Raw genomic sequence first — 24,231 nt, 5'->3', positions numbered from 1 at the left:
TGTGCCCGGGCATGCCCACGCAAGATTCAGCTTCTGCGCATGCGCAGGAAGTGAAATCTTGTGTGAGGACGCTCATGCTAGTGCCATTTTGCCATTTTGAGCATTTGTTTTTGCGTCCTCGTGCGATATTTCACTTCCTGCGCATGCGCAGAAGCCGAATCTCACGCCGGCATGCTTGCCCGTACACTGGACATGCATGCGCCTGCCGCTGGTAGTGCCAGCGATGGGCAGTCCATCACTGGTCACACATGCTCGCCCTGGCATTGCTCTGCATCTCCCCAGGGGGACGCGCCCCACTATTTGAGAAGGACTGACTTACACGAATGCAACTTCTTAGATCGTCAAGTTCGCATGTTACATAGATAAGAGTGGAAGGGAAAAAAGTAGATAAATATCCTTTCCTTTGCAGGGTTGCTTTTCTCCCTGTATTCTTTCTTCTTCCACTGGCAAAAATGTGAAAAATCACACAAACGTGATTTTAAAGAGCACTTTTATTGTAAGATCTAATTATATTGGTTTGCTTGCTTGTTTTGCGGAGCCACTCTTTCACTTCGTGACTTTCAAAGCCAAATGCCCATTTAAATTACTATCACATAGATTGGAATCTCCATGGAGAGGATCAAATAACTCACACGCAAGCTTTGGGGTGAAGCAAACACATTTGGGGGGGCGTGTAGATCAATCCCTCTGTGAAGCGGCTGACAGTAGTGAACTGCCCACTTGTCTGTTCTCTATGACCCTGGAAAGAATTGTGCACGGCTCCTTTATGAAAAACAAAATGCCAAGGAGATTGATTGGTATGGAAGCAAGGCTTGCAAAGTCCCAGCTGGTATTTAATATAGTCTTCAGTCTTTTTCTCTTTCTCTCCATTGTTGCAGGACAGGGTATTCTGGACGGACTTAGAGAATGAGGCAATCTTCAGTGCTAATAGGCTGAATGGTCTAGACATTTCTATTTTGGCAGAGAACCTCAATAATCCTCATGACATTGTAGTTTTTCATGAACTAAAGCAACCTAAAGGTAAGGTGTGCTTCTAGTTTAATAAGACATCGAAGTCTGAATGATACATTTTAGCATGCCAAGATTCTCTTAATATGGAAACTGTTCTCAGCTTTCTTTTTATGGGTTCCTCTAGATTTGGTGGTAGGTTGTAGGTCTCGTCATTCATTCATTCATTCATTCATTCATTCATTCATTCATTCATTCATTCATTCATTTGGATTTCTAGGCCACCCTTCACCATAGACTCAAGGCAGCTTACAAAACATAAATAAAATACAAAGGAACATGTAAGACATCCAGAACATTAAAATTAAGCTAAAACTCCAATTTTAAGAAAACAAACATCCTCATTCATTTCATTAAAACGGAAATACAAATCCCATCACTCACCAACCATAATGTCCAATAGCCATACTGGCCTGTACGGCTTGGCCATTTCCTGGCCAACGTATATAGTAGATGTTTATGAAGATTCTCAGTCTTCCAGGTCATGGTTGTCCCAAAGGTGCCTTTTCAAGAGACAACTGGACTTCCTGGATTTCTTTGAAGACGTTTCGCTTCTCATTCAAGAATTCAACTCATCCACTCAGCTTATTCAGAACTGAAGAAGCTTCTTGGACGAGAGCACACATGCATGCGACCCCCCCCCCCCCAACTTTTGGCACACACACCAAGAAAGGTTCACCATCACTGATCAAGATGATGGGATTAATAAACGCAAATTTCAGGAAGACACCATTTGGGACTTGGCCGGTTTTAAAACTGAGATATTCTAATATTTTTCTGGTACTTAATGTAGTCATTTGGTTTCTTGCTATTTACCTAAGTAAATAGTATGGACATATTGTTCACGATATATGAGAAAATACAATAAAGTGGTGGTTTGTGAAAGAAGATTGATGGGTGCTTGATGCATCCATACCAGTAGTGAGTTCTAAAACCCTTTGCAAGCGACGCAAAAGCGTCCCGGGTGGTTGGGGTTGAGCTTCCCGCCACCAGCGCTACCAGTCCTTAGAACTAGGCCGAACCGAGAGCAACCCACAGCTGATCTATACCCCATATTGATAACAATTGCAGTGGGGTAAATAAAACTGAATTTTTGTGTGTGTGTTTGGAGCTATTTCTATAATTCATAGCCATACAAAAATGTAAATCAATAAAAATATTACTGCCACATCAATAGGATCATTTGGGGGGGGGGGGGGTGTTTAAAAATATTTTTATTGATTTTATAATATAAAAAACACACACACACACAACATATAACAAGTGCTCAGTGATTGTGCCCGCTACCAGACAAATATTCGTACCAACCCACCACCAATCAGGGGTGTTTCTTGTATAAACCATTTTAACCCAAGAGTGAAATATTTATTTACATATTATACAGTGATTCCAACTTGTTTCTTGTACCTTGGTCTCGGATCCTACTCGCCATATATCGTCTTACCTTGTCCCAAAATAGGATCATTTGTGAAGGAGATGAGTGGCTTAAATATGATAGGTAAATAAAATATAAATAGATAAATAAAATCCTCAAACTTAATTGTTATTTCTTTTTCCTATTTGTAGCTCCAGATGTTTGTGAACTTCATTCTCTGCCAAATGGAGGGTGTGAATACCTGTGTCTCCCTGCACCACAAAACTCTCCACAATCACCCAAATATACATGTGCTTGTCCGGACAATATGTGGTTAGGCCCTGATATGAAAAAGTGTTCTAAAGGTAAAAAAAATATCTGCCTATACTTTGTAAACATCCTATCCTGTTTAGAGAAGAACTTTCTTCCCATGAATGAAATAATTCTTTGGGCTCCTGTTTTATGGCTGCATTTAACATTAGATGCAACCATTGGGAACTCACTCTATTGTTCTGCTCTACACTGTTGTTCTAAATTGTGTCGGTATCATAGTCTCTCCTATCTCTCTTTCCCTCTCAGTCATTCTTTTTTTTAAAAATGAAGCTTAAACCTGTAAGATATATACAGGTAGTCCTCGATGTATGACTAGTTGTTTAGTGACTGTTGGAACTTATGACCTACTTGAAAAAGAGGATTCTTGAACTGGATCTCAAGTTTCAACAGTCACTGTCCCCCACTTTCCACAGTCATGTGACCGTGCTTTAGTCCCTTGGCAACATAGCTGCGTTTATGGTGTCTCACAGTCACATGATCATGTTTTACAACCGCTGTGATAAAACCAGCACTCACTTCCAATTTTCAGCAAAACCACACCATTGTGCACCAGTGCACAATAAGGAACCAGTTTGGCATAGTTGTTAAAGCAAGCTAGAAAGCAAGAGATTGTGACTTCAAGGTCCACCTTTGCCATGGTTTTGGGCCAGTCACTCTCTCTCTCAGCCCAACTCAACTCACTGAATTGTTGTGGGGAAAATAGGAGGAGGAAGTTATGTTGGATATGTTCAGCGACTTATGGGACCGCCTTCTGCCGCACAAATCCCAGCGGCCGATAAGGTCCCACAGAGTTGGCCTTCTCCAAGTCCCGTCGACCAGACAATGTCATCTGGCGGGGCCTAGGGGAAGAGCCTTCTCTGTGGCGGCCCCGGCCCTCTGGAATCAGCTCCCTCCAGAGATTCACACTGCCCTCACCCTTCTCACCTTTTGCAAGAGCCTTAAGACCCATCTATGTCACCAGGTATGGGGCAGCTAAATCATGCCCCCTCCTTCTCTGACCATTAAATGTTATGTGTGGATGTGATTGTGTAGATTGACTGTTTTTTTTAACATTATGGGATTTTATCTTATAGTTTTAACTATTAGATTTGTATACATATTGTTTTGTACTGTATTTTGTGAGCCGCCCCGAGTCTTTGGGGAGGGGCAGCATATATCTAATAAATAATAATAATAATAATAATAATAATAATAATAATAATAATAATAATAATAAACAATAACAACAACAACAACAACAACAATAATAATAATAATAATAATAATGTTCACCACCTTGAGATATTTGTAAAATAATAAAGAAAGGCAGGGTATAAATAAACATACAGGGAACAGTGGATTCACTCTCTCGCATTTACTTATCCATTGCAAAAAAATGTTGTAAAATTGACTTACGACCATAAAGGGCAGGCTCCATTGCAGCCATAACTCAAGGATTACCTGTACAAAATAGGATCGGGAAACTTCTTTCATTTGAACCTCCTTAAACTATTTTATTGCTTTGCTTTTTCCATTAACTAAAGTTGTACTGTGCTTTACTCTGAAGAAGTAAAGGCAGGCAGGATTCCCTTGAGTACCATTTGTTGGGAGTCAGGGGAAAGGGAGGGTCTTGCCTTCTCTTTCTGCTCAAGATCCCCATGGACAATTGTTGGGCCACTGTGTGACACAGAATGCTGGACTCGATGGGCTTTGGCCTGATTCAGCGTGGCTCTTCTTATGTTCTTATGTAAAGAGAAGGAAAATATAGTCCATTGCAACTGGAAGGCACCGTCTTATGGGAGGTTATCCTGCCTTCTGTTGGTCACCCAAAGGGAGATAGGCATCCATATATGTGGGACAAAATAAATGTATAAATAAAGCTGTACTAAATAATGATTTCAGAGCTTCCAGCTACCTCAACTGAATTGCCTACAACTGCTGCTACTCCAACCACATCAAGAAATTACCTTCTGAACTTTACGGCTATTACTACTGACAGTATGACTACTGCAACTGACAACGTTAGTACGGAAAGATCAGAAACTACACCACAAGTCTTTCCCGGCGTGACAATCCTTCATTCAATCACAGTGACATCCAGCCCAGCTGATAGTAAAATGGCAACAGGAAATAGCAATCTCTTCCAGCACTGTGAGTGAAGTGGCCTATAACTAACTAAGTGGTAAAAATTTGGACTGACATACAATTTTGAAGTAAATAAACAAATACAGATTTCTATCTCCTCCCCAAATAGCTTGAGTTAGCAGTGCATTTCTTTGTGGAAACAAAACACAGGATTTCTCTCTTACTTTTCTTTTGTTTAATATAAAAATGCTGTTGTGATTCAGTCTGAGGCTCCTCAGGGAACGACTGGAACTCTGCCGGCTCCATGCTCAGAGGGGGAGGATGAGGAACAGGAGGAGGAGGAGGACCAGGCAGACGGGGAAGAGGAATGTCAGGACGAGGAGGAGGGAGAACAGCCTGAGACCCCCGGGGGGCGGAGCTCTCCCCAGCGAGTAGCCTGGAATCATTAGATGAGAACGCACAAGCCATCATAGATATGAGGCAGAGAAGGGCAGCACAACGAAGGGGACAATTAGCCAGGTATTTCCATCCCCAATAGGCAACAGCTGGGTTTGGGTGTGGTTCTCCTCAGAAAGGTTGAAAAGGCAGGCCCGCCCTTCCTGTATTGTGGAGAGTTATCTTTTGGGAGTCCTATGACCTTGCTTCGATCCTTGGCATCTCTGATTCTGGCTTGTGGCCTCGAAGGCTGAAAACTTGGGGGAGGCGTGGGTTTTATTATCTACAGGTGTGTGTGCCAGCAAGAAGCCTATTGTATTGTCTGGCCGTCGTGACTCTTCTGTGAAGCTTCATATCATTCCAGTTTGTAAGAACAGTTTTTGTTATCTGTGTTTGTTTTCAAAGATATAAAATGACTTTGCTTTTTATCAGCGTGTCTGGATACTCTTTTTAGTTGGTGTTGGCATCTGGGGGAACCCAGACAGAACAAATGCCATCCATTTTTGATGACCTGTCTACTTCCAAAGCGTTAGGCCCAGCATCTGAAAATTCCTTCTGACACAAAAACTTAACTTTTTACATGTTGTCATAATCTAGTTTTGGGCTTTTTGGAAGAAATTTCTGCAGTGATTCAGGAATCCCAAAATAATAGATTAGTCCAAAATATTGTTATCTTAAAATAGATTTAATATTAGCTCTTTCTCTTTTTTTCCTATCCTTTTCCCTCTTCAACACAGATTCAAAACTGAAATAAAAGAGATGATATGAAGTTATAAGGAAAGTTGGCTGGGGTAGATAAATCAAATACTTTTAATACTTTACTTTCACATCTACTGAAAGTCTATGATTAAAGTCACATCTAGATTTGATAAAGAACACAGGTTTTTCCTGACCAGAGGCTGTTTTTGATGGTTTTCAAGGATTGTATAAGACCTTAGGGCCATAGACTTGATAAATTCTATTAAACAAGTTCCATAGATATGGTGATAAGCTTACGTGTACATGTAGCAGTTGAAAATGAAAATCGAGACACACATCATTGGTCTAAAAATTCAATGCCTAAACTTTATCCACACAAAACTGAGTATGTGAACTTTCAGGATTTTTTATAATTCTCTCTCCCTTCTGAGAGCATATGCACCAAAGACAAGTTCCTTGTGTGCCCAATCTCACTTGACCAATAAAGAATTTTATTCTATTCCATTCCATTCTATTCTATTCTCCCCCCCCCCCCACACACACACACACGTAAAGTCTGAATTCTGTACAGTGTAGTGCTCCTATTGATGGGATGGGACAGAAGGGAAGAAGGCCATGGAGAACTTTATGTAAGTTTATGTGAAAACAGGGGACTCAGTTTAAATATCACAATTATAAGGTTAGGTTTAGAAAGAATTTCAGAAAGACTGCCTTCCTTTGGTTGCCTGTAAAAATTATCTTACAGTTTTCAATTCCCGGATTAGCATTAAAATTGCTTTTCTGAAACCCGTGTACAGTGTTCCCTCAATTTTAGCGGGGGATGCGTTCTGAGACCGCCCGTGAAAGTCGAATTTCCGCAAAGTAGAGATGCGGAAGTAAATACACCATTTTTGGCTATGGACAGTATCACAAGCCTTCCCTTAACATCTTAAACCCCTAAATTACCATTTCCCATTCCCTTAACAACCATTTATTCATCATTATCACTGGTACTCACCGTTGAATAAGACACTTAGTGATACTGATATTTTTAAACATAATTATTTATTAACAATAATAATTTTTTGGTTATTTATTTGCAAAAATTATTAGTTTGGCGATGACGGATGACGTCATTGGACAGAAAAAACCGTGGTATAGAAAAAAACCCGCAAAGTATTTTTTTAATTAATATTTTTTGAAAAACCGTGGTATAGGCTATTTGCAAAGTTCGAACCGACAAAAATCGAGGGAACACTGTATTTCAAATTTGCCAGCTATGTGGAACTTGGCAATTGCTGCAGTCCTTATAGTTGCCCTTTATAGGAATCTCAGTTGTTCTTCTATCATTGCAGACGCTAAAAATGGGCAGGCGTTTGGCTCAACTGTGATGGCAGCTGTTATCGGAATTGTTGTTCCTATCGGTAAGTGTTTGCTATCTTACCATTCGTTTTGGTTTTGCTACCCTGGCCTATCGTAACAAACTGAGAATAGAAATGCCATGAGTGAGCCAGTTGAAATATGATGGCCTTTCTGACACAGCTAATACTTTTTCTTTCTTTCTCCGATCCCCCTATCCTTTTTTGCTTCTAGTGGTGATCGGCTTACTATGCACAGCGGGGTATCTCATCTGGAGAAACTGGAAGAGGAAAAATACAAAAAGCATGAATTTTGACAATCCTGTGTACAGGAAGACTACAGAAGAAGAGGATGAAGATGAAATCCATATTGGGAGAACAGTACAGATTGGTCACGTGTACCCAGCAGTAAGTGAATGCTTTATCCACTGTCTACTACACTGTTCACTGTATTCATTTGAGTCCTGCTATTGTGAATGTTTATTATTATTATTATTATTATTATTATTATTTATTATTATTATTATTACTATTACAGTATTACTATTATTATTTATTAGATTTGTATGCCACCCCTCTCCGGAGACTCGGAGCGGCTTACAACAACAATACATAGTACAAATCTAATGGTTATAAAGGACAGTTTAAAACCCTTATTATAAAAACACAGTCATGCATCCCAAAACAACCATACATAAAATGAAACGGCCTGGGGGAATCAATTTCCCCATGCCTGACGGCAAAGGTGGGTTTTTAAGAGTTTGCGAAAGGCAAGGAGGGTGGGGACAGTTCTAATCTTCGGAGGGTTCCAGAGGGCCGGGGCCACCACAGAGAAGGCTCTTCCCCTGGGCCCCGCCAGATGACATTGTTTCATTGACGGGACCCGGAGAAGGCCAACTCTGGGGTCTAATCGGTTGCTGGGATATGTGCGGCAGAAGGCGGTCCCGGAGATATTATGGTCCGATGCCATGAAGGGCTTTATAGGTGATAACCAACACTTTGAATTGTGACCGGAAACTGATCAGCAACCAATGCAGACTGCAGAGTGTTAGTGTAACATGGGCATATTTGGGAAAGCCCATGATTGCTCTCGCAGCTGTATTCTGCACGATCTGAAGTTTCCGAACACTCTTCAAATGTAGCCCCATGTAGAGAGCATTACAGTAGTCAAACCTCGAGGTGATGAGGGCATGAGTGACTGTGAGCAGTGACTGTCCAGATAGGCTGCAACTGGTGCACCAGGCAAACCTGGGCAAACGCCCCCCTTGCCACAGCCGAAAGATGGTTCTCTAATGTGAGCTGTGGATCGAGGAGGACGTCCAAGTTGCAAACCCTCTCTGAGGGGGTCAGTTATTCCCCCACCGGGGTAATGGACGGACAGATGGAATTGTCCTTGGGAGGCAAACCCCATAGCCACTCCGTCTTATCAGGGTTGAGTTTGAGTATGTTGACACCCATCCAGACCCTAACAACCTCCAGGCACCGGCACATCACTTCCACTGCTTCGTTGACTGGACATGGGGTTGAGATGTAAAGCTGGGTATCATCAGCGTACTGATGATACCTCACCCCATGCCCTTGGATGTTCTCACCCAGCGGTTTCATGTAGATATTAAATAGCAGGAGGGAAAGGACTGACCCCTGAGGCACCCCACAAGTGAGAGACCTAGAGGTCGACCTCTGACCCCCCACTAATACCGACTGCAACCGACCGGAGAGGTAGGAGGAGAACCACTGAAGGACAGTGCCTCCCACTCCCAACCCCTCCAGCCAGCACAGAAGGATACCATGGTCGATGGTATTGAAAGCCGTTGAGAGGTCAAGAAGCACCAGGACAGAGGATAAACCCCTCTTTTTTGCTATAAATTTTGCTATAAATCTGTAGGAGTTGACCAGGCTGTGCCCGAGGGAAGGGTCAAACGCATCATCAGACATGAGCCCCTACGTGCCCACAAACAATCTAAGTCCAGCCAACCTTAAATTCCTTCTACCCCTATTTACTGCCAATTTCCATTGGCTGTGAGGATTTCAGATTCTTGTAGAAAGTTTAACCTTGTAATAAAACGTTAAACCCATTTGAACTGCCTAGATCTCCTGATTTCCCTGGTGCTTGACAAAATCATTGTCAATCAATTCATTGAAACTGGTGGTATATAACTTTAATAAATAAGTAAGCACTTAATGTTAGCTTTATGGCTGAACGCCCCTTGAATCAGGTTCAGTATAAGGTTGCATGCCTCTCCCTTTCTCCAAAGGCAAACTATCTCAGGGTACATCAAAGTAGTTTACACATTTAACTCCTTATACAAAGGAAGGAGAAGGTGCCATTCAGATGGGTACTGCTAATGGTGTAGGGATAAATAGACAATAAGCTTAAATGTGTTTCCCAACGTATTGTAGATGCATACTCTAGAGCAGGGATCAGCAATCCATGGCTCTGGAGCCAATACGTAGCTCTTTCATCCCTCTGCTGTGGCTTCCTGTTGTTCAAAATATGTGTCACAACCGCCAAGGTGTCATACCCGCTGGATTTTTCTATCCCCAGTGATCTGTCGCGCTCTCTGATAGAATCCAACAAAAAATGCACAGATACAATTTCAGACACACACACGTTTGAAAATTCAAAACAATGTTCTTTATAATGAAAAGTCACTTAAACCAAGCCCTGTTTTGGGATAACAAAGAGCACTTGTCTCCAAACAAACTGGTAATTTGTACAAGTCCCTTATCAGTTCTGTGATACTCAGCTTGCAGCTGTGAGGCAATTCACAGTCCTTCTTTTTTCACAAAGTGAAACACACTTTGCCCTGGTTTAGTTTCAAAGCTGGGAAAAATCAGCACACAAAAGGTCAAAATCAGTAAAGCAGTCACGAAACACAATGATCAGATAATCCTCCACAATGGCCAAACCCACAGGCTGCTATTTATAGCAGCCTCACTAATTACCACAGCCCTACCCAACCACAGGTGGCCTCATTTTCTTTGATAATAATCTCTCAGTTGTTGTTGCCTATGCATCGCTCTCCGCATGCGTGGCTGTATCATTAACTCTTGTTCCGAATCCAAGGAGGAGCTAGATAATTGATCTCCTTCTGAGCTGTCTGCCCCACTCTCCTCCTCCCTGTCACTCATGTCTTCTTGGTCAGAGGAGCCTTCATCAGCAGATTCCACCGGGGGCAAAACAGGCCAGCAGCATGTGGATGTCTCCCCCACATCCACAGTCCTTGGGGCAGGAGCTGGGCCAGAGCTAACCACAAAACCCGGTAGGCCAATCTTGGATCAATGCAAGAAAAGTTTCAGAAGAAAACAGAAAATTTAATTCAACTACATATGTTGGTTCTGTAGCCGCTCAGGAAATAGTCAGACATGGGAAGGGTTTTGTGGCTCCCAGTGTTTTCTTTTCTGTGGGAAATGGGCCCAAATGGCTCTTTGAGTGTTTAAGGTTGCCGACCCCTGCTCTAGAGGAAAGATAGTGGGGGGGAAGAAAAAGAAGCATTGACTTCCGACTATCTCTGTTACAGTAAAATAAGACATTAATATCAAAACACAACTTTTTGTTTTTCCATAATAGTATGAACAAGTCATTTCTATAAAGGTCTATCAGTCTATTATGTAAAACCCAAAGTCAGAGTTTCATTTTTTTTCCACAACAAGCACCAAGTTCAGAAGCAGTGTCCATGTGGAAGCAAAAGTACTTCTGTTCTTTTCTTTAATCAGAGTGAACTATTTGCCATTTCAGCCAACTCCAACAACTTCTGCCACCATTCGTCCATAGTAGGAATCAAAATGTTCTTCCATTTTTGTACATTCAATAAATAGTCTTGGCAGCTGTCAACATGTATAGTAAGAAAATTCCAATTTTTTTTCTTCAGCTCTTTTTCCATTAGGCCCAAAAGGGAAAGTTCTATTTTCATTTTTATCTCCATTTTCAGAATATTTTATATTAAAATATGACTCATACTCCAAAAAATATTTGCTTTATCATACATCCACAAGTCCCTTTATTTTTACACTTCCGACATTCATTTGACATGCCTATAAACATCTTAGATAACGTATCTGGTGTAAAATACAAACAATACATATCTCATAGAAATCTTCTTTTATATTATAATTTAATGTAAATTTAAACCCTTCATTCACATATTTTCCCAATTATCAAGTATCACATCATATCACTTCAGATGGTGCAGAATGCAGCTGCGAGAGCAATCATGGGCTTTCCCCAAAATGCCCACGTTACACCAACACTCCGCAGTCTGCATTGGTTGCCGATCAGTTTCCGGTCACAATTCAAAGTGTTGGTTATGACCTATAAAGCCCTTCATGGCATCGGACCAGAATATCTCAGGGACCGCCTTCTGCTGCACGAATCCCAGCGACCAGTTAGGTCCCACAAAGTGGGCCTTCTCTGGGTCCCGTCAACTAAACAATATCGTTTGGCGGGGCCCAGGGGAAGAGCCTTCTCTGTGGTGGCCCCGGCCCTCTTGAAACAACTGCCCCCCGGAGATTAGAATTGCCCCCACCCTCCTCACCTTTCGTAAGCTCCTTAAAACCCACCTCTGCCGTCAGGCATGGGGGAATTGAGATGCTCTTTCCCCCTAGGCCTTTACAATTTATGCATGGTATGTTTGTTTGTAGGTATGATTGGTTTTAAAATAAGGGTTTTTTAGTTGTTGTAGTATTGGATTTACATGCTGTTTTTATTATTGTTGTTAGCCACCCCGAGTCTACGGAGAGGGGCGGCATACAAATCCAATAAATGAATGAATGAATAAATGAATGAATATCCAAAATTCCTTTCCCACTGAATCGTACAATGTTTACATGTTCATTTTCCAATTTCAATTTCAAAACATTGTATAGATCTTAACAATAATATATTCATGGTTGCCACATGATGAAATTTCCAATTTGTTTTTAACAAAGTCAAATATTTGTCTTTCTCAACAGCGTGTGGCACTAAGTCTAGAAGATGATGGGCTACCATGAGGAATAAACCATTTCCATGGCTAATGGATCAAAAGAAATGCACTGAACCAATCTACTGTGGCTAATGGAATCCACTTCCTTCTCTTTCTTTCTCCTCTCCTTTATATTTATGTTGCAAAAGGATAACCACAAAGTTGTAATGAACTGCAAACATCCAAAGGATGTGAGAGTTTTGTATGTATAATCTTTTATACACCCTTTTAACTTCTTGCACTATCCATCTGTAATAGTGAGGACCCTATTCTACTACTGAATGCTGCCAGCCCAACCCAAGGATCAGCAGCTTACACATCATTTCTAAAAATTATATTTATAGATGTTTTGTAAATATGTCAACCATACTTTGTGGCTGTCTTATCAATACACGGACAGAGAGATAGAGAGAGATCTGTATAAACCATTTAGAATATTTATTAACAAATTCTGAATATCAAATTTGAGCTGTACATATATGTAGAGGGCAAGAGTATTTATATTTTTTTTTTACATTTGACTCGTATTGCAGAGATAATTTGTATATCTATCAAGGCTGGATAGATATTTAGACATTCACATATATAAATATACATATATGAATATATTTTAGAAAGAATAGCTCAGCTCTATGGTTAATAGAGTAATTTAATTCTTAAAGGATGTTTAGTGAAAACTTTGCTACAGAGTCTAAAGCCACTGAGTGAGAGTTATAGATGTTACAGTAAGATAATCCAAAAATGATGAAGAAAGTAAAGTGTTCCCATCATGAACAAACCAAACTCTGCAGATAATCCTCAACTTACAACTTACAATAGAACCAGAATTTCCATTACTATGCAGGACAGTTGTTAAGTGAGCTGGCCGTGATTTTACTATCATTTTGCATGGTTAAGTTAACCACTGCAGTTGTTATATAAGCCATGTTAAGCGAGCCAAGTGAATTTGTTTTCCCCATTGAAATTGGCTGGAAAAAATGGCAAATGGCAATCACATGACCCCAGGATAGTAATCACATGGCCCCAAGGTGCTGCAATTGACATAAATTGCCAGTTGCCAAGCGCCCAAATTTTGATCATGTGACTGTGGGGATCCTGCAACAGTTGCAAGTGCAAGGATCAGATATACAGTGGTACCTCTACTTATGAACTTAATTCGTTCCATTACTAGGTTCTTAAGTAGAAATGTTTGTAAGAAGCAATTTTTCCCATAGGAATCAATGTAAAAGCAAATAATGCGTGCGATTGGGGAAACCACAGGGAGGGTGGAGGCCCTGCTTCCTCCCAGGAGATTCCTAGAGAGGCCACATGGAGGCTTCTCCTGGCCTTTTCTGGCCCTGTTTCCTCCCAGGAGATTCCTAGAGAGACCCCACGAAGGCTTCTCCTGGCCTTTTCTGACCCTGTTTCCTCCCAGGAGATTCCTAGAGAGTCCCCAGAGAGGCTTCTCCCTACCTTTTCTGACCCTGTTTCCTCCCAGGAGATTCCTAGAGAGACCCCACGAAGGCTTCTCCCGGCCTTTTCCGATCCTGTTTCCTCCCAGGAGATTAATAATAATAATAATAATAATAATAATAATAATAATAATAATAATAATAATAATTTATTAGATTTGTATGCCGCCCCTCTCTGAAGACTCGGAGCGGCTAACAACAATAATAAACAATGTAACAAATCCAATACTTAAATACTTAGAATTCCTAGAGAGGCCCCACTGCCTTTTCCGGTTACAGTGGAAAATGGTTCTTGAGAAGAGGCAAAAAAATCTTGAACACTCGGTTCTTATCTAGAAAAGTTCGTAAGTAAAGGCGTTCTTAGGAAGAGGTACCACTGTACAGTACGTCTTTTTTTTCAGTGCCGTTGTCATTTGGAACTTTCGCTAAACAAATGGTTGTAAGTCAAGGCAGACCAATTCATGGCTCTGACATTTGTATACCCCAGCAAAAGGCAGCGTTCTCTTGCCAACCATGAGCATCTTGCAGAGTTTTCTCATCTGCTTTTATCAGAAAGAATATTTGTGCTCCTTAAAAAGCCTGGCGTAACAGAGGTACTCTTGTTGAGTAAATGGAGAAACTCAGAACATTACTACAAGCATTGCCCTGTAAAAATGAGGACAATGCCCATACCTCCCAAAGTAATAACCTGGCAAGATATAAGCAAATTTAAGATGCCATCTTTAACACGGTTTCTAAGAAAGCAGTCCACTGTTGGTAGTCACTCTTCAAAGTAGCCATATATTGATTAGCCTTATTAATTTTTAAGCATTACGAAGCTTCATTTTTTGTTTAAAACTGTTCATCATTTATATCTAGTTTTCTTTTAGAGCTAATTTAATGAATGTAAGAAAGGATTTTTCTCCCTGTATCTTATCTGTGCGGAACAATTCTAAGTATATATATTTAAAAGTAAGTCTCATGGCGTTCAGTGGGATTTGCTTCTTTTTACTCGAAGGATGCATAAGATTGTGGAAACACTGGTTTTAGTGGGAAGCTATTCCAAATATATGGAATCGGTTTTAAGCCAAATTCCAGAGAAAAGGACCATAAGCTAACAAAAGTCATTGTTCTGCTAATAATCTTTGCTATTGATTCAAATTAGTGGAATTAATGATCCAAGTTTATAGTCCTTTTCTCTGGAATTCTCATTTCCCATTTATTCAGAGTTTATAAAGAATCAAAGTGAAGTTGATGACATCAAAGAATATAATGTGCAGGGGTAGGGGAGGAAGTGGTATTAAAAAGATTACAGCTTGCCTGCTTGCTTTATGAATAGCACAAATGTTGTGCTATTGGGGTACTCTTCGCTTTTAATTTAAGTTTCCTTTTTGCAGATATTACTGTTTCATTGAATCTTGTTAATTACATTTAGTTGTTTAATTGCACTTTGAATGGTCTCTCTTAATTAGCCTAGCCTAAAATAATTTTCTCTTCCTGTGGGAAATTGTATTTTCCAAGTAAATGATTAAAAGAGGGGGGGAAATGCAGAATTGTAATATTTAAAAAATCCAGAAACTGATCTTAGAGCAATTATACAGTGGTTAGGAAAGAATTGATCATAAATTTTCCAGCCACAAGCAACTAGGAGGAGTTAAACATGCTGGACCTGTAAACAAAAAATTTTGAACTTCAAGTGGAAAGAATTTTGCTGAACAGGATTAAATTATAAGGAAGTGTTATTGAAGAATTTGGATCATGATAAAGAACTGTCCAGATAGTATAATCAGAGGTGGAGTCCTACTGATTCTAATCCATTCTTTAGAACCGTTAGTAAACTGATGGTGATGTAATTGAGCCAGTTCTTTCAGTACCAGTCTGTGGGTGCTGCCATCTTGGTTTTGGCTTATGCGCATGCACAGAAGCTAGTTTTTTCTTCTGCATGCGCAGAAGCCGAGTTTTCAGCACTGTGCACACAAAGCTTGCCCATGTGGCGCACAGTGTACACGCAGTCACGCGGCATGGGGGGAAGCAAACTGGCCGCAAGGTAAGTTAGAATCCACCTCTGAATATAGTGCTGTAATAAGTATTGCTTAGATCAGTGTTTCCCAACTTTGGCAACTTGAAGATATTTGGACTTCAACTCCCAGAATTCCCCAGCCAGCAAATGTTGGCGAGGGAATTCTGGGAGTTGAAGTCCAAATATCTTCAAGTTGCCGAGGTTGGGAAACACTGGCTTAGATCCACCATATTTAATTCAATTTTCAGCTAATTACAGTAGAGAACTCTGGAGGGGGTGGATTCCAAAATTTAGGAAAGTTACAGTGGCACATCCTTATTGGTATAAATTATTATATGATCAATGGCCCCACTTAATTTAGATTTTGCTATTGATCCAATTGTTGAACGACATTTTGGCCTGGTTGTACCCAAATGAAAAGCACAACAGTGTAAACCATAGGACTGAGGGCAGTGTTCTGAAGAACCACTTCTGAGCATTAAACTAAATGATCTCATGACCTCCCAAGAACTCATTTTTTAAAAAAAATAATAATAATTTTTAATTTTAATTTTTTAACTTATAGTTACTAGTGAGCTTGGGTGTATTCCTGAATATTTCTTTTTCCAGCTGATGTGGGTTAATGAAAAGGACTAAAAAGATCCATCTGATAATGCAACACCCAAAATAATTCCAGAGGGTGTGTTTTTTTAAACAAACAGGGTAATTGCAATTTCTCATGAGGTAGTGAAGTTGAAAGCAAATGCCTGATCATGACATTAGCTGGTGGAGCATAAATCTCCATTGAGGAGAGGGGGGCATGTGACAAAAAGAAAGTGCACAATGTCATCATGACCCAAACACTATGACTTACATATTACATGTGTAGTACATCAGGGCACTAGCACATAAAGCTGGGTTTTGCCTGTCCCTGCATATGTAATATCATTTTCCCATGATTGTGGCTATTGCAGATACTAGCGCCAGGCTAGGCTGAACAGGAATTTGCAATCTTCCTTAATTTTGGTGCTCTGGGTAGCAGTTTTTGCATGCACTAGATCACTGAGCTATGAAACTGAAAATGCTGTATAACTGTTTTTTGCCTAGGATCTCTTCTAAATAATTAAATGTTCAATCATTTTTACGAATAAGCAATATCTTTTAACCATAGCAGATCCAATAGGTGGCTATTATATCTCCTCTGCACTGCCTGGTAGCCTTGAATTGTAACTCTTGTATTGACTATATGAATCACTGTAATCCTGGCTTGGTTTTAAAAAAGAATTCTGCCCTTCATAGAATCAGTTTCATAACAAATTGAACTTTTGTTTTGAAATGTAGTGATAGAAAGACAATCTTGTACTTTTATAGACCTCAAGGATTTTCTCTGCAAACAAAACAGATGATCTAATGCGAGGGTCTTACATCACGTGCTGGCCACGCCCCCCACCTGGTTTAGCAAAGGGATGGAAAGTCTCAATATGTCACATGACAATGGTGACACCCCGAGTTTGACAGCCCTGATCAAATGGTTGTAAAATTGCTTCCGGTTTGTATGATGACATGTATATACACAAAGTATCTCATGCTCATGATGACTGTTCAACTATTTAAAATATATATTCGTTGATATAAGTCATAATGTTCAAGATAACCCTCTGATAATAGGAAGTCATCCCTTGATGACAAATACCAATATGCCTAAACTGGTCCTTCATGTTAAGGATAAGTGAGTGAGAAAGTTAAGAGAGTATAATAGAAACTGCACCTTGGAAAGTTTATTCAGTTTGCTGCTTATTTATAATGGGTATTGAGAAGGAAGGGTGTCTATTTCTTTCTGCTAGATTTTGAGAAAGAAGCTTTAGAGTTAATTACACGCTTCTGAAAAAAGATGTAGAAAGAAAATATTTAAAGCTGCTCTACTCAGTTACTACAAAACCATGCACTGTGTGCATGAATAAAATTATAAAATGAAGACAAAGGCTTTGTATGTAATAACTGTAACTAACCTCAGACTGTATATAGATTTGAGTAATTTACCATTTTGATACTTTTTTTAAAAAAAAAGTAAAACCTTGTACAAATCCTATGTATAATGCTGGATTTTTTCTCCAAAACATTGTAAATTACTCTCGTTTTCCCCGATTTCCAACATGACAGATTTGTAACTACAACATTGATAATCAAATTTTCCTTAAAATAAAAAATATTTTCAATACAAAACCGGGAACATTAAAAATTTGTTTATCACTGTAATTATTTTTGAGCTTTGTCTTGTCATAATGAAATTCCACTAGGATTCAGTGTTCTTGCGTGGTGCCTTTTCTGTTTGTTTGTATTCTGAACAAATGGTTTAGGGCAATGCTTTTCGACCTTAGTAACTGTAAGATATGTGGGCTTCAAATCCAAGAACTGTGATGGCAAAACTATGGCACGCATGCCACAGGTGGCACGCAGAGCCATATTGGACGGCATGCAAGGCCTTGCCCAATATCAGCTGCAGCACACATGCACACACGAGCCAGCTGATTTTTAGCCTTGGGAAAAGCTTCAGGGAAGCTTCCTGAAGCCCCGGAGTGCAAAAAAACAGCTTAATAGGCAAACCGGAAGTTCAGAAAATGGATTTCTGGTTTGTCTGTTGTGCTTTTTTTCACACTCTGGAATTTTAGGAAGCGTCCCTGAAGCCTCCGGACTGCAAAAAACAGGCAATGGGCAAACTGGCAATAGGCAAATAGGGAGTCTGTTTTCCATTTGTGTGCTTGTTAGAACACAGACAAACCCAGTGAAGGGCTACCAAAATTTTTACTTCCACACTGGGCGTGGCTTATGCATTTGCTTCAACACCTTTCAGTGCAAATTGGAGTGCTCTGGGGTGGAGCTCCATTTTCACTACCCCACTGCGCCCCAGGCAGTAGCCCACCAAGAGGGACATCTACTAACTTTAAGGAAAATGCCACCAGGTGTATTTCAGATACAAATAATTTTAAATAATTGGAAAATATTTACTAATATTTTCCGCCCTGATTTCTTTTAATAAGGACTAACCTTGTTTGCTGCCTAAGAAAAAAATGATTGTGCAAAATAAAAATTTTTTTAGCCTTTTTAGTCTTTTTCTTGTATCAATTTGCGCATGCCAGCCAGCTGATTTTTACTCTTGGGAAAGGCTTCATGGAAGCTTCCTGAAGTCGCGGAGTGCAAAAAGCAGCTTAATGGGCAAACCGGAAGTTCAGAAAATGGATTTCTGGTTTGCCTGTTGTGCTGTTTTTCACACTCTGGAATTTCATAAAGCTTCCCTGAAGCCTCCGGACTGCAAAAAACAGGCAATGGGCAAACTGGCAATAGGCAAACAGGGAGTCCATTTTTCCAAACCTCCAGTATGGGCGTTTTTTCACCATCCCAAGCTTCAGTGAGGCATATGCGCAAGGACGGGAGTGATTGTATGCATGCGCAGGGCAGCACAGGGACGCGCATGTGTGGGGGAGGCAATGAGTATGAGCATGCGTGTGCGTGCTAGCACACAGACACACCCCATTTTGGCACACAAACCAAAAAAGGTTCACCATCACTATCCTAGAAATTCCCAGCCAGTATGCTTGTAGGGGAATTCCAGGAGCTGAAGTCCACATACCTTAAACTTGCCAAGATTGAGAAACACTGGGTTAGTGATATGGAGAAGGGAGGGCTCTGCTGTTTCTAGTGTTTCTGATACTTACATCCATAGGGGGTACTTAAAAAACCAAATGAATACATTTGTAAGACTGTGTACTGTTTCTATAGAGAGAATTAAATTTTTTATTGACTATTTGCAATGTGTGTTGTGTTATTTTTAATGGTGGGACTCAGGAATGGGTTCCTCTTATCTTCCCTACCGGTTCGTATCGCAATGGAAGAGCGCACCTACGTCACATAGAAACATAGAAACATAGAAGTCTGACGGCAGAAAAAGACCTCATGGTCCATCTAGTCTGCCCTTATACTATTTTCTGTATTTTATCTTAGGATGGATATATGTTTATCCCAGGCATGTTTAAATTCAGTTACTGTGGATTTATCTACCACGTCTGCTGGAAGTTTGTTCCAAGGATCTACTACTCTTTCAGTAAAATAATATTTTCTCATGTTGCTTTTGATCTTTCCCCCAACTAACTTCAGATTGTGTCCCCTTGTTCTTGTGTTCACTTTCCTATTAAAAACACTTCCCTCCTGGACCTTATTTAACCCTTTAATATATTTAAATGTTTCGATCATGTCCCCCCTTTTCCTTCTGTCCTCCAGACTATACAGATTGAGTTCATTAAGTCTTTCCTGATACGTTTTATGCTTAAGACCTTCCACCATTCTTGTAGCCCGTCTTTGGACCCGTTCAATTTTGTCAATATCTTTTTGTAGGTGAGGTCTCCAGAACTGAACACAGTATTCCAAATGTGGTCTCACCAGCATTCTATATAGTGGGATCATAATTTCCCTCTTCCTGCTTGTTATACCTCTAGCTATGCAGCCAAGCATCCTACTTGCTTTCCCTACCGCCTGACTGCACTGTTCACCCATTTTGAGACTGTCAGAAATCACTACTCCTAAATCTTTTTCTTTTGAAGTATTTGCCAACACAGAACTGCCAATACAATACTCAGATTGAGGATTCCTTTTCCCCAAGTGCATTATTTTACATTTGGAAACATTAAACTGCAGTTTCCATTGCTTAGACCATTTATCTAGTAAAGCTAAATCATTTACCATATTACAGACGCCTCCAGGAATATCAACCCTATTGCACACTTTAGAGTCATCGGCAAATAGGCAAACCTTCCCTACCAAACCTTCCCCTATTCCGTCACTATACGGAAATGACCTCCGCTTGCGCATAATTATTTTTGCAAGCCGCGGTGACTGGAGGACCAGTTTGGGAGTGTGTCAGCTCAGCAAGCAGCAGCAAATTTCCGCTAGCAGTTCTAAAGAATTGGTCCAAACCGGCAGCAACCCATCACTGGTGGAGCTTAAGAAAACATTAGTTGACTTGAAACATAACACTGCAAACCTGCATCTAGCTTTATTAAGTCAATCAATATCAATCAATATCAACTTTATTTGATTAGTCAATCTACCATATTAAAGCGAGGAAAAGGACCACATCGGTCGTCATAAAACTGACTGGTTAAAATACAATAAAATTGGCTAAAATAGAGGGTCATTATTAAGTCATTTGGATGAGAACCAATACCAACACTTCCTATAGATTAAGTCTGTTGGGTGGTTGTGAACATCTGCCGCTATGGGTGAAGACTGGCCCTCTTTCTACTATGAGTTTCTGACTTCACTGAGGTTGCTGGGCTCCTCACCACTTACTGGGACAGTCTGCATTTGACGCCTGTCGGGTATTTTTAATTTAATTTTATTTATTCAATTTTTATGCCGCCCTTCTCCTTAGACTCAGGGCATCTTACAACATGTTAGCAATAGCACTTTTTAACAGAGCCAGCATATTGCCCCCACAATCCAGATCCTCATTTTACCCACCTCGGAAGGATGGAAGGCTGAGTCAACCTTGAGCCGGTGATGAGATTTGAACCACTGACCTGCAGATCTAGCAGTCAGCTTTAGTGGGCTGCAGTACTACACTCTACCTACTGCGCCACCTCGGCTCACTCAGGATTGTCATTAACACTGTCTTTGTCAATGGGTATGTGTGGCCTGGTAACAGCAGGTGAATGGCCTGTTCACTGGATATGGAGTCAGCCTGCTCAGCCACTCGCAGATCCACATGATAGAGTTCCCTCAATGTCCATTCATTTCCCAGTACTGAATTCCGGCAAGTCTTTGGCTAATTTGTTGTATCTTGCCTTCAAAGTTTGTCTTTTAAGTCATAATTTTTCTCGGACATCATGTATCACTGAGGGCTCAAGCAATTTACTTGCCACTGGACTTTAGTCTCTGACATCAGTCTCTGTGCCAGACTAATATCCATGCCCTCAATTGGAGTATTTCTTCAATGTAGAATGACCTTCTATGTGCCTTTGCCATTCGTTCGTTCGTTCGTTCGTTCATTCATTCATTATTCATTCATTCATTATTCATTCATTTTGTTTGTTTGTTTGTTTATTTATTTATTTATTTATTTATTTGGATTTATATGCTGCCCCTGTGCGAGGACTCTGGGCGGCTTACAACATATATAAAAAGGCAATATACATCAAAATCGAATAACTTAAAATTAGAAGTTACATCTAAAAACTAAGGAACCAATTAAAATCCACACATATCCATTCAATCAACAAACCCACTATACATTCATCGGCCAGGGGGCAGAATCTAATGAGCCCAAGCTTGGCAGCATAGGTGAGAGTTTACTCTTGGGAAAGGTGAGGAGGGGGGGTAGTACCAGTCTGTACATTACTTTGTGCTTTTTTGCATAAACTCTGAACAATCCTCACAGCTGATTCAGCTTTGCCATTAGCTTGTGGATGACGTGGTGAGGAAGCCACATGCTCTGCAGATTTTCCCATATGCAGGACACTGCTCTCTCTTGTACACACACACGCACTGCCACAGTACTTGCATGATACTGATTTGCTCTCAGGTGAGTTGTGTGGATGAATTTTGTGCTGGTGCTTGTGGTGGTGGTTCTTCATGCTTACCTGTTGTTCGAAGACTGCATTGACACTGTCAATGTTTACCCTGCTCCAAAGTTTTCAAAGTTGTCTGTGCTACGACATCTCAATTGCTGCTTGTAAACTTAAATTATGTTCCCTCAACAGGCGGTAGCATGTGCTTTCACTAGTGATACCCAGAGTTATTTTATCATGAATAAGTTCATCACTCAGAGAGCCATACTCACAGCCTGCAGCTTTTATTCTTAGCCATGTGACAAAACTGTCCATTGATTCACCACCTTCTTGCTTACAACTGTCAAATATATATCTTTCATATGACATTTTCAGAAGATCTGAAAAAGACTTCTAAGGCATTTATTATTATTATTATTATTATTATTATTATTATGTCAATACAACACAGCAAACAAGATCACTATGCTGGATTTCGTATTTCATCACCAGTCGGGCACTTCCCAAGCACCTAAGACTGCGTGATGTAGCAGCGAATTATGTTTGCCAATCCCAGTAAAGCGGCCTTTTGCAATTGACAGATGGAAATTTTGTCAATTCTGATGGTTTTCAAATGTCCGCTGAGATCCTTTGGCACTGCGCCCAGCGTGCCAAGTACCACTGGGACCACTTTCACTGGCTTATGCCAGAGTCGTTGCAGCTCGATTTTTAGATCTTCGTATTTCACTAATTTCTCTAGCTGCTGTCCCCTGGGATTGCAATGTCGATGATCCATACTTTCTTTTTCTCCACAATCAAAAGAAAAGAAAAAGAAAAATTATTATTATTATTATTATTATTATTATTATTATTATTATTATTATTATTTAGATTTGTATGCCGCCCCTCTCCGAAGACTACGAAAATGGCTTTAGTATAACTTTTTTGCTCCTCTGTAAGGATTAAATCATGCTTGTTAACACAGAGGCATTCACCGCCCATCAGCCTCCTCAACTTGGCCGCCTGCATCGCTGCCGGCTTGTCATTTAAACTTGTGGCTGGGGAGTAATCCTCCAACTCTGAAATTGTCCCAGTTACTGCTGCAATCCCCACTCGCCCTGATTGCCTCAGGCAGTGGTATGCTGTTAGCAACTGCCATGATGCTGATTTTCTTGCTTCAAATGCTCCGCTGAAAGAACAGGACTGCAAGTGCTAGACCAGCATGCATCAAATGTATAGAAACAGTGCAGATTAAGAGGCTTCTGACACCATGTAAATAAACGCAACACAAGCCATCACTTTTTAGAGGGTGAGAGAATACAAGAGGTACAGGAAGATGCATCACAGGAACAATAAAGATGAAACATAGCAATGTGATACAGGAAACAAATACAGTAGGGATAAATTATAAGAGCTTATATAAGGTAAACATAATACTTGTAACACTGGTGCCTTAACCCAGTGTTTCCCAACCTTGGCAACTTGGAGATATTTGGACTTCAATTCCCAGAATTCCCCAGCCAGCAAATGCTGGCTGGGGAATTCTGGGAGTTGAAGTCCAGATATCTCCAAGTTGCCAAGGTTGGGAAACACTGCCTTAACCACTACAAGACTGTCTCTAGCCACTTATCATCATAGAATGCCCTGAAGATCTCCCATAAAGTACCATAAAATCCAGGACCAAACCTACTACCTTACTTTCTAGTTAGGCTAGTTTCAAGTTTCAAGTTTAATCAGATTTGTATGCCGCCCCTCTCCGCAGACTCGGGGCGGCTCACAGCAATAGCAATACAATGTACGACAAATCCAATATTTAAATTACTTTAAAAAAACACCACAAATTAAAACCAATCATACACACTAGCGTACCATGCATAAATTTTATAAGCCTAGGGGGAAGGAACATAGTTATAAGACTGCAATCTGTTGTAGGCATAAGGACATAAATTTACAGACTGCTGGCAACCTCAAGAGATGCAATATCTTAACATCCTTAAGAGCAAGCAGTGTTTAGAGGGCAGCAGTGCAGGCTATTTCAGCTAATCGCTATCTGTAGTTCAGCAGTTCAA

At 40.4% G+C, this 24,231-nt stretch overlaps 1 protein-coding gene across 1 annotated transcript in view; it reads left to right on the top strand.

Moving 5' to 3' along the window:
• Positions 1-18,721, top strand: part of LRP8 (LDL receptor related protein 8) — a 298,893-nt gene extending 280,172 nt beyond the window's left edge. The window contains exons 14-20 of the mRNA XM_070745919.1: positions 879-1,020; positions 2,575-2,727; positions 4,577-4,825; positions 7,228-7,296; positions 7,466-7,638; positions 12,184-13,596; positions 18,487-18,721. Coding sequence (XP_070602020.1) covers positions 879-1,020; positions 2,575-2,727; positions 4,577-4,825; positions 7,228-7,296; positions 7,466-7,638; positions 12,184-12,222 — 825 coding nt within the window. The 3' untranslated portion in view covers positions 12,223-13,596; positions 18,487-18,721. The remainder of the gene's footprint in view (positions 1-878; positions 1,021-2,574; positions 2,728-4,576; positions 4,826-7,227; positions 7,297-7,465; positions 7,639-12,183; positions 13,597-18,486) is intronic.
• Positions 18,722-24,231: the final 5,510 nt, after the last annotated feature.

Source organism: Erythrolamprus reginae, chromosome 3 (assembly GCF_031021105.1).
Source record: "Erythrolamprus reginae isolate rEryReg1 chromosome 3, rEryReg1.hap1, whole genome shotgun sequence".
In the NCBI taxonomy this organism is placed as follows: Eukaryota; Metazoa; Chordata; class Lepidosauria; order Squamata; family Dipsadidae; genus Erythrolamprus; species Erythrolamprus reginae.
Note: the sequence above shows the minus strand (reverse complement) of the source record. Positions and strands in the feature narration are given on the sequence as shown.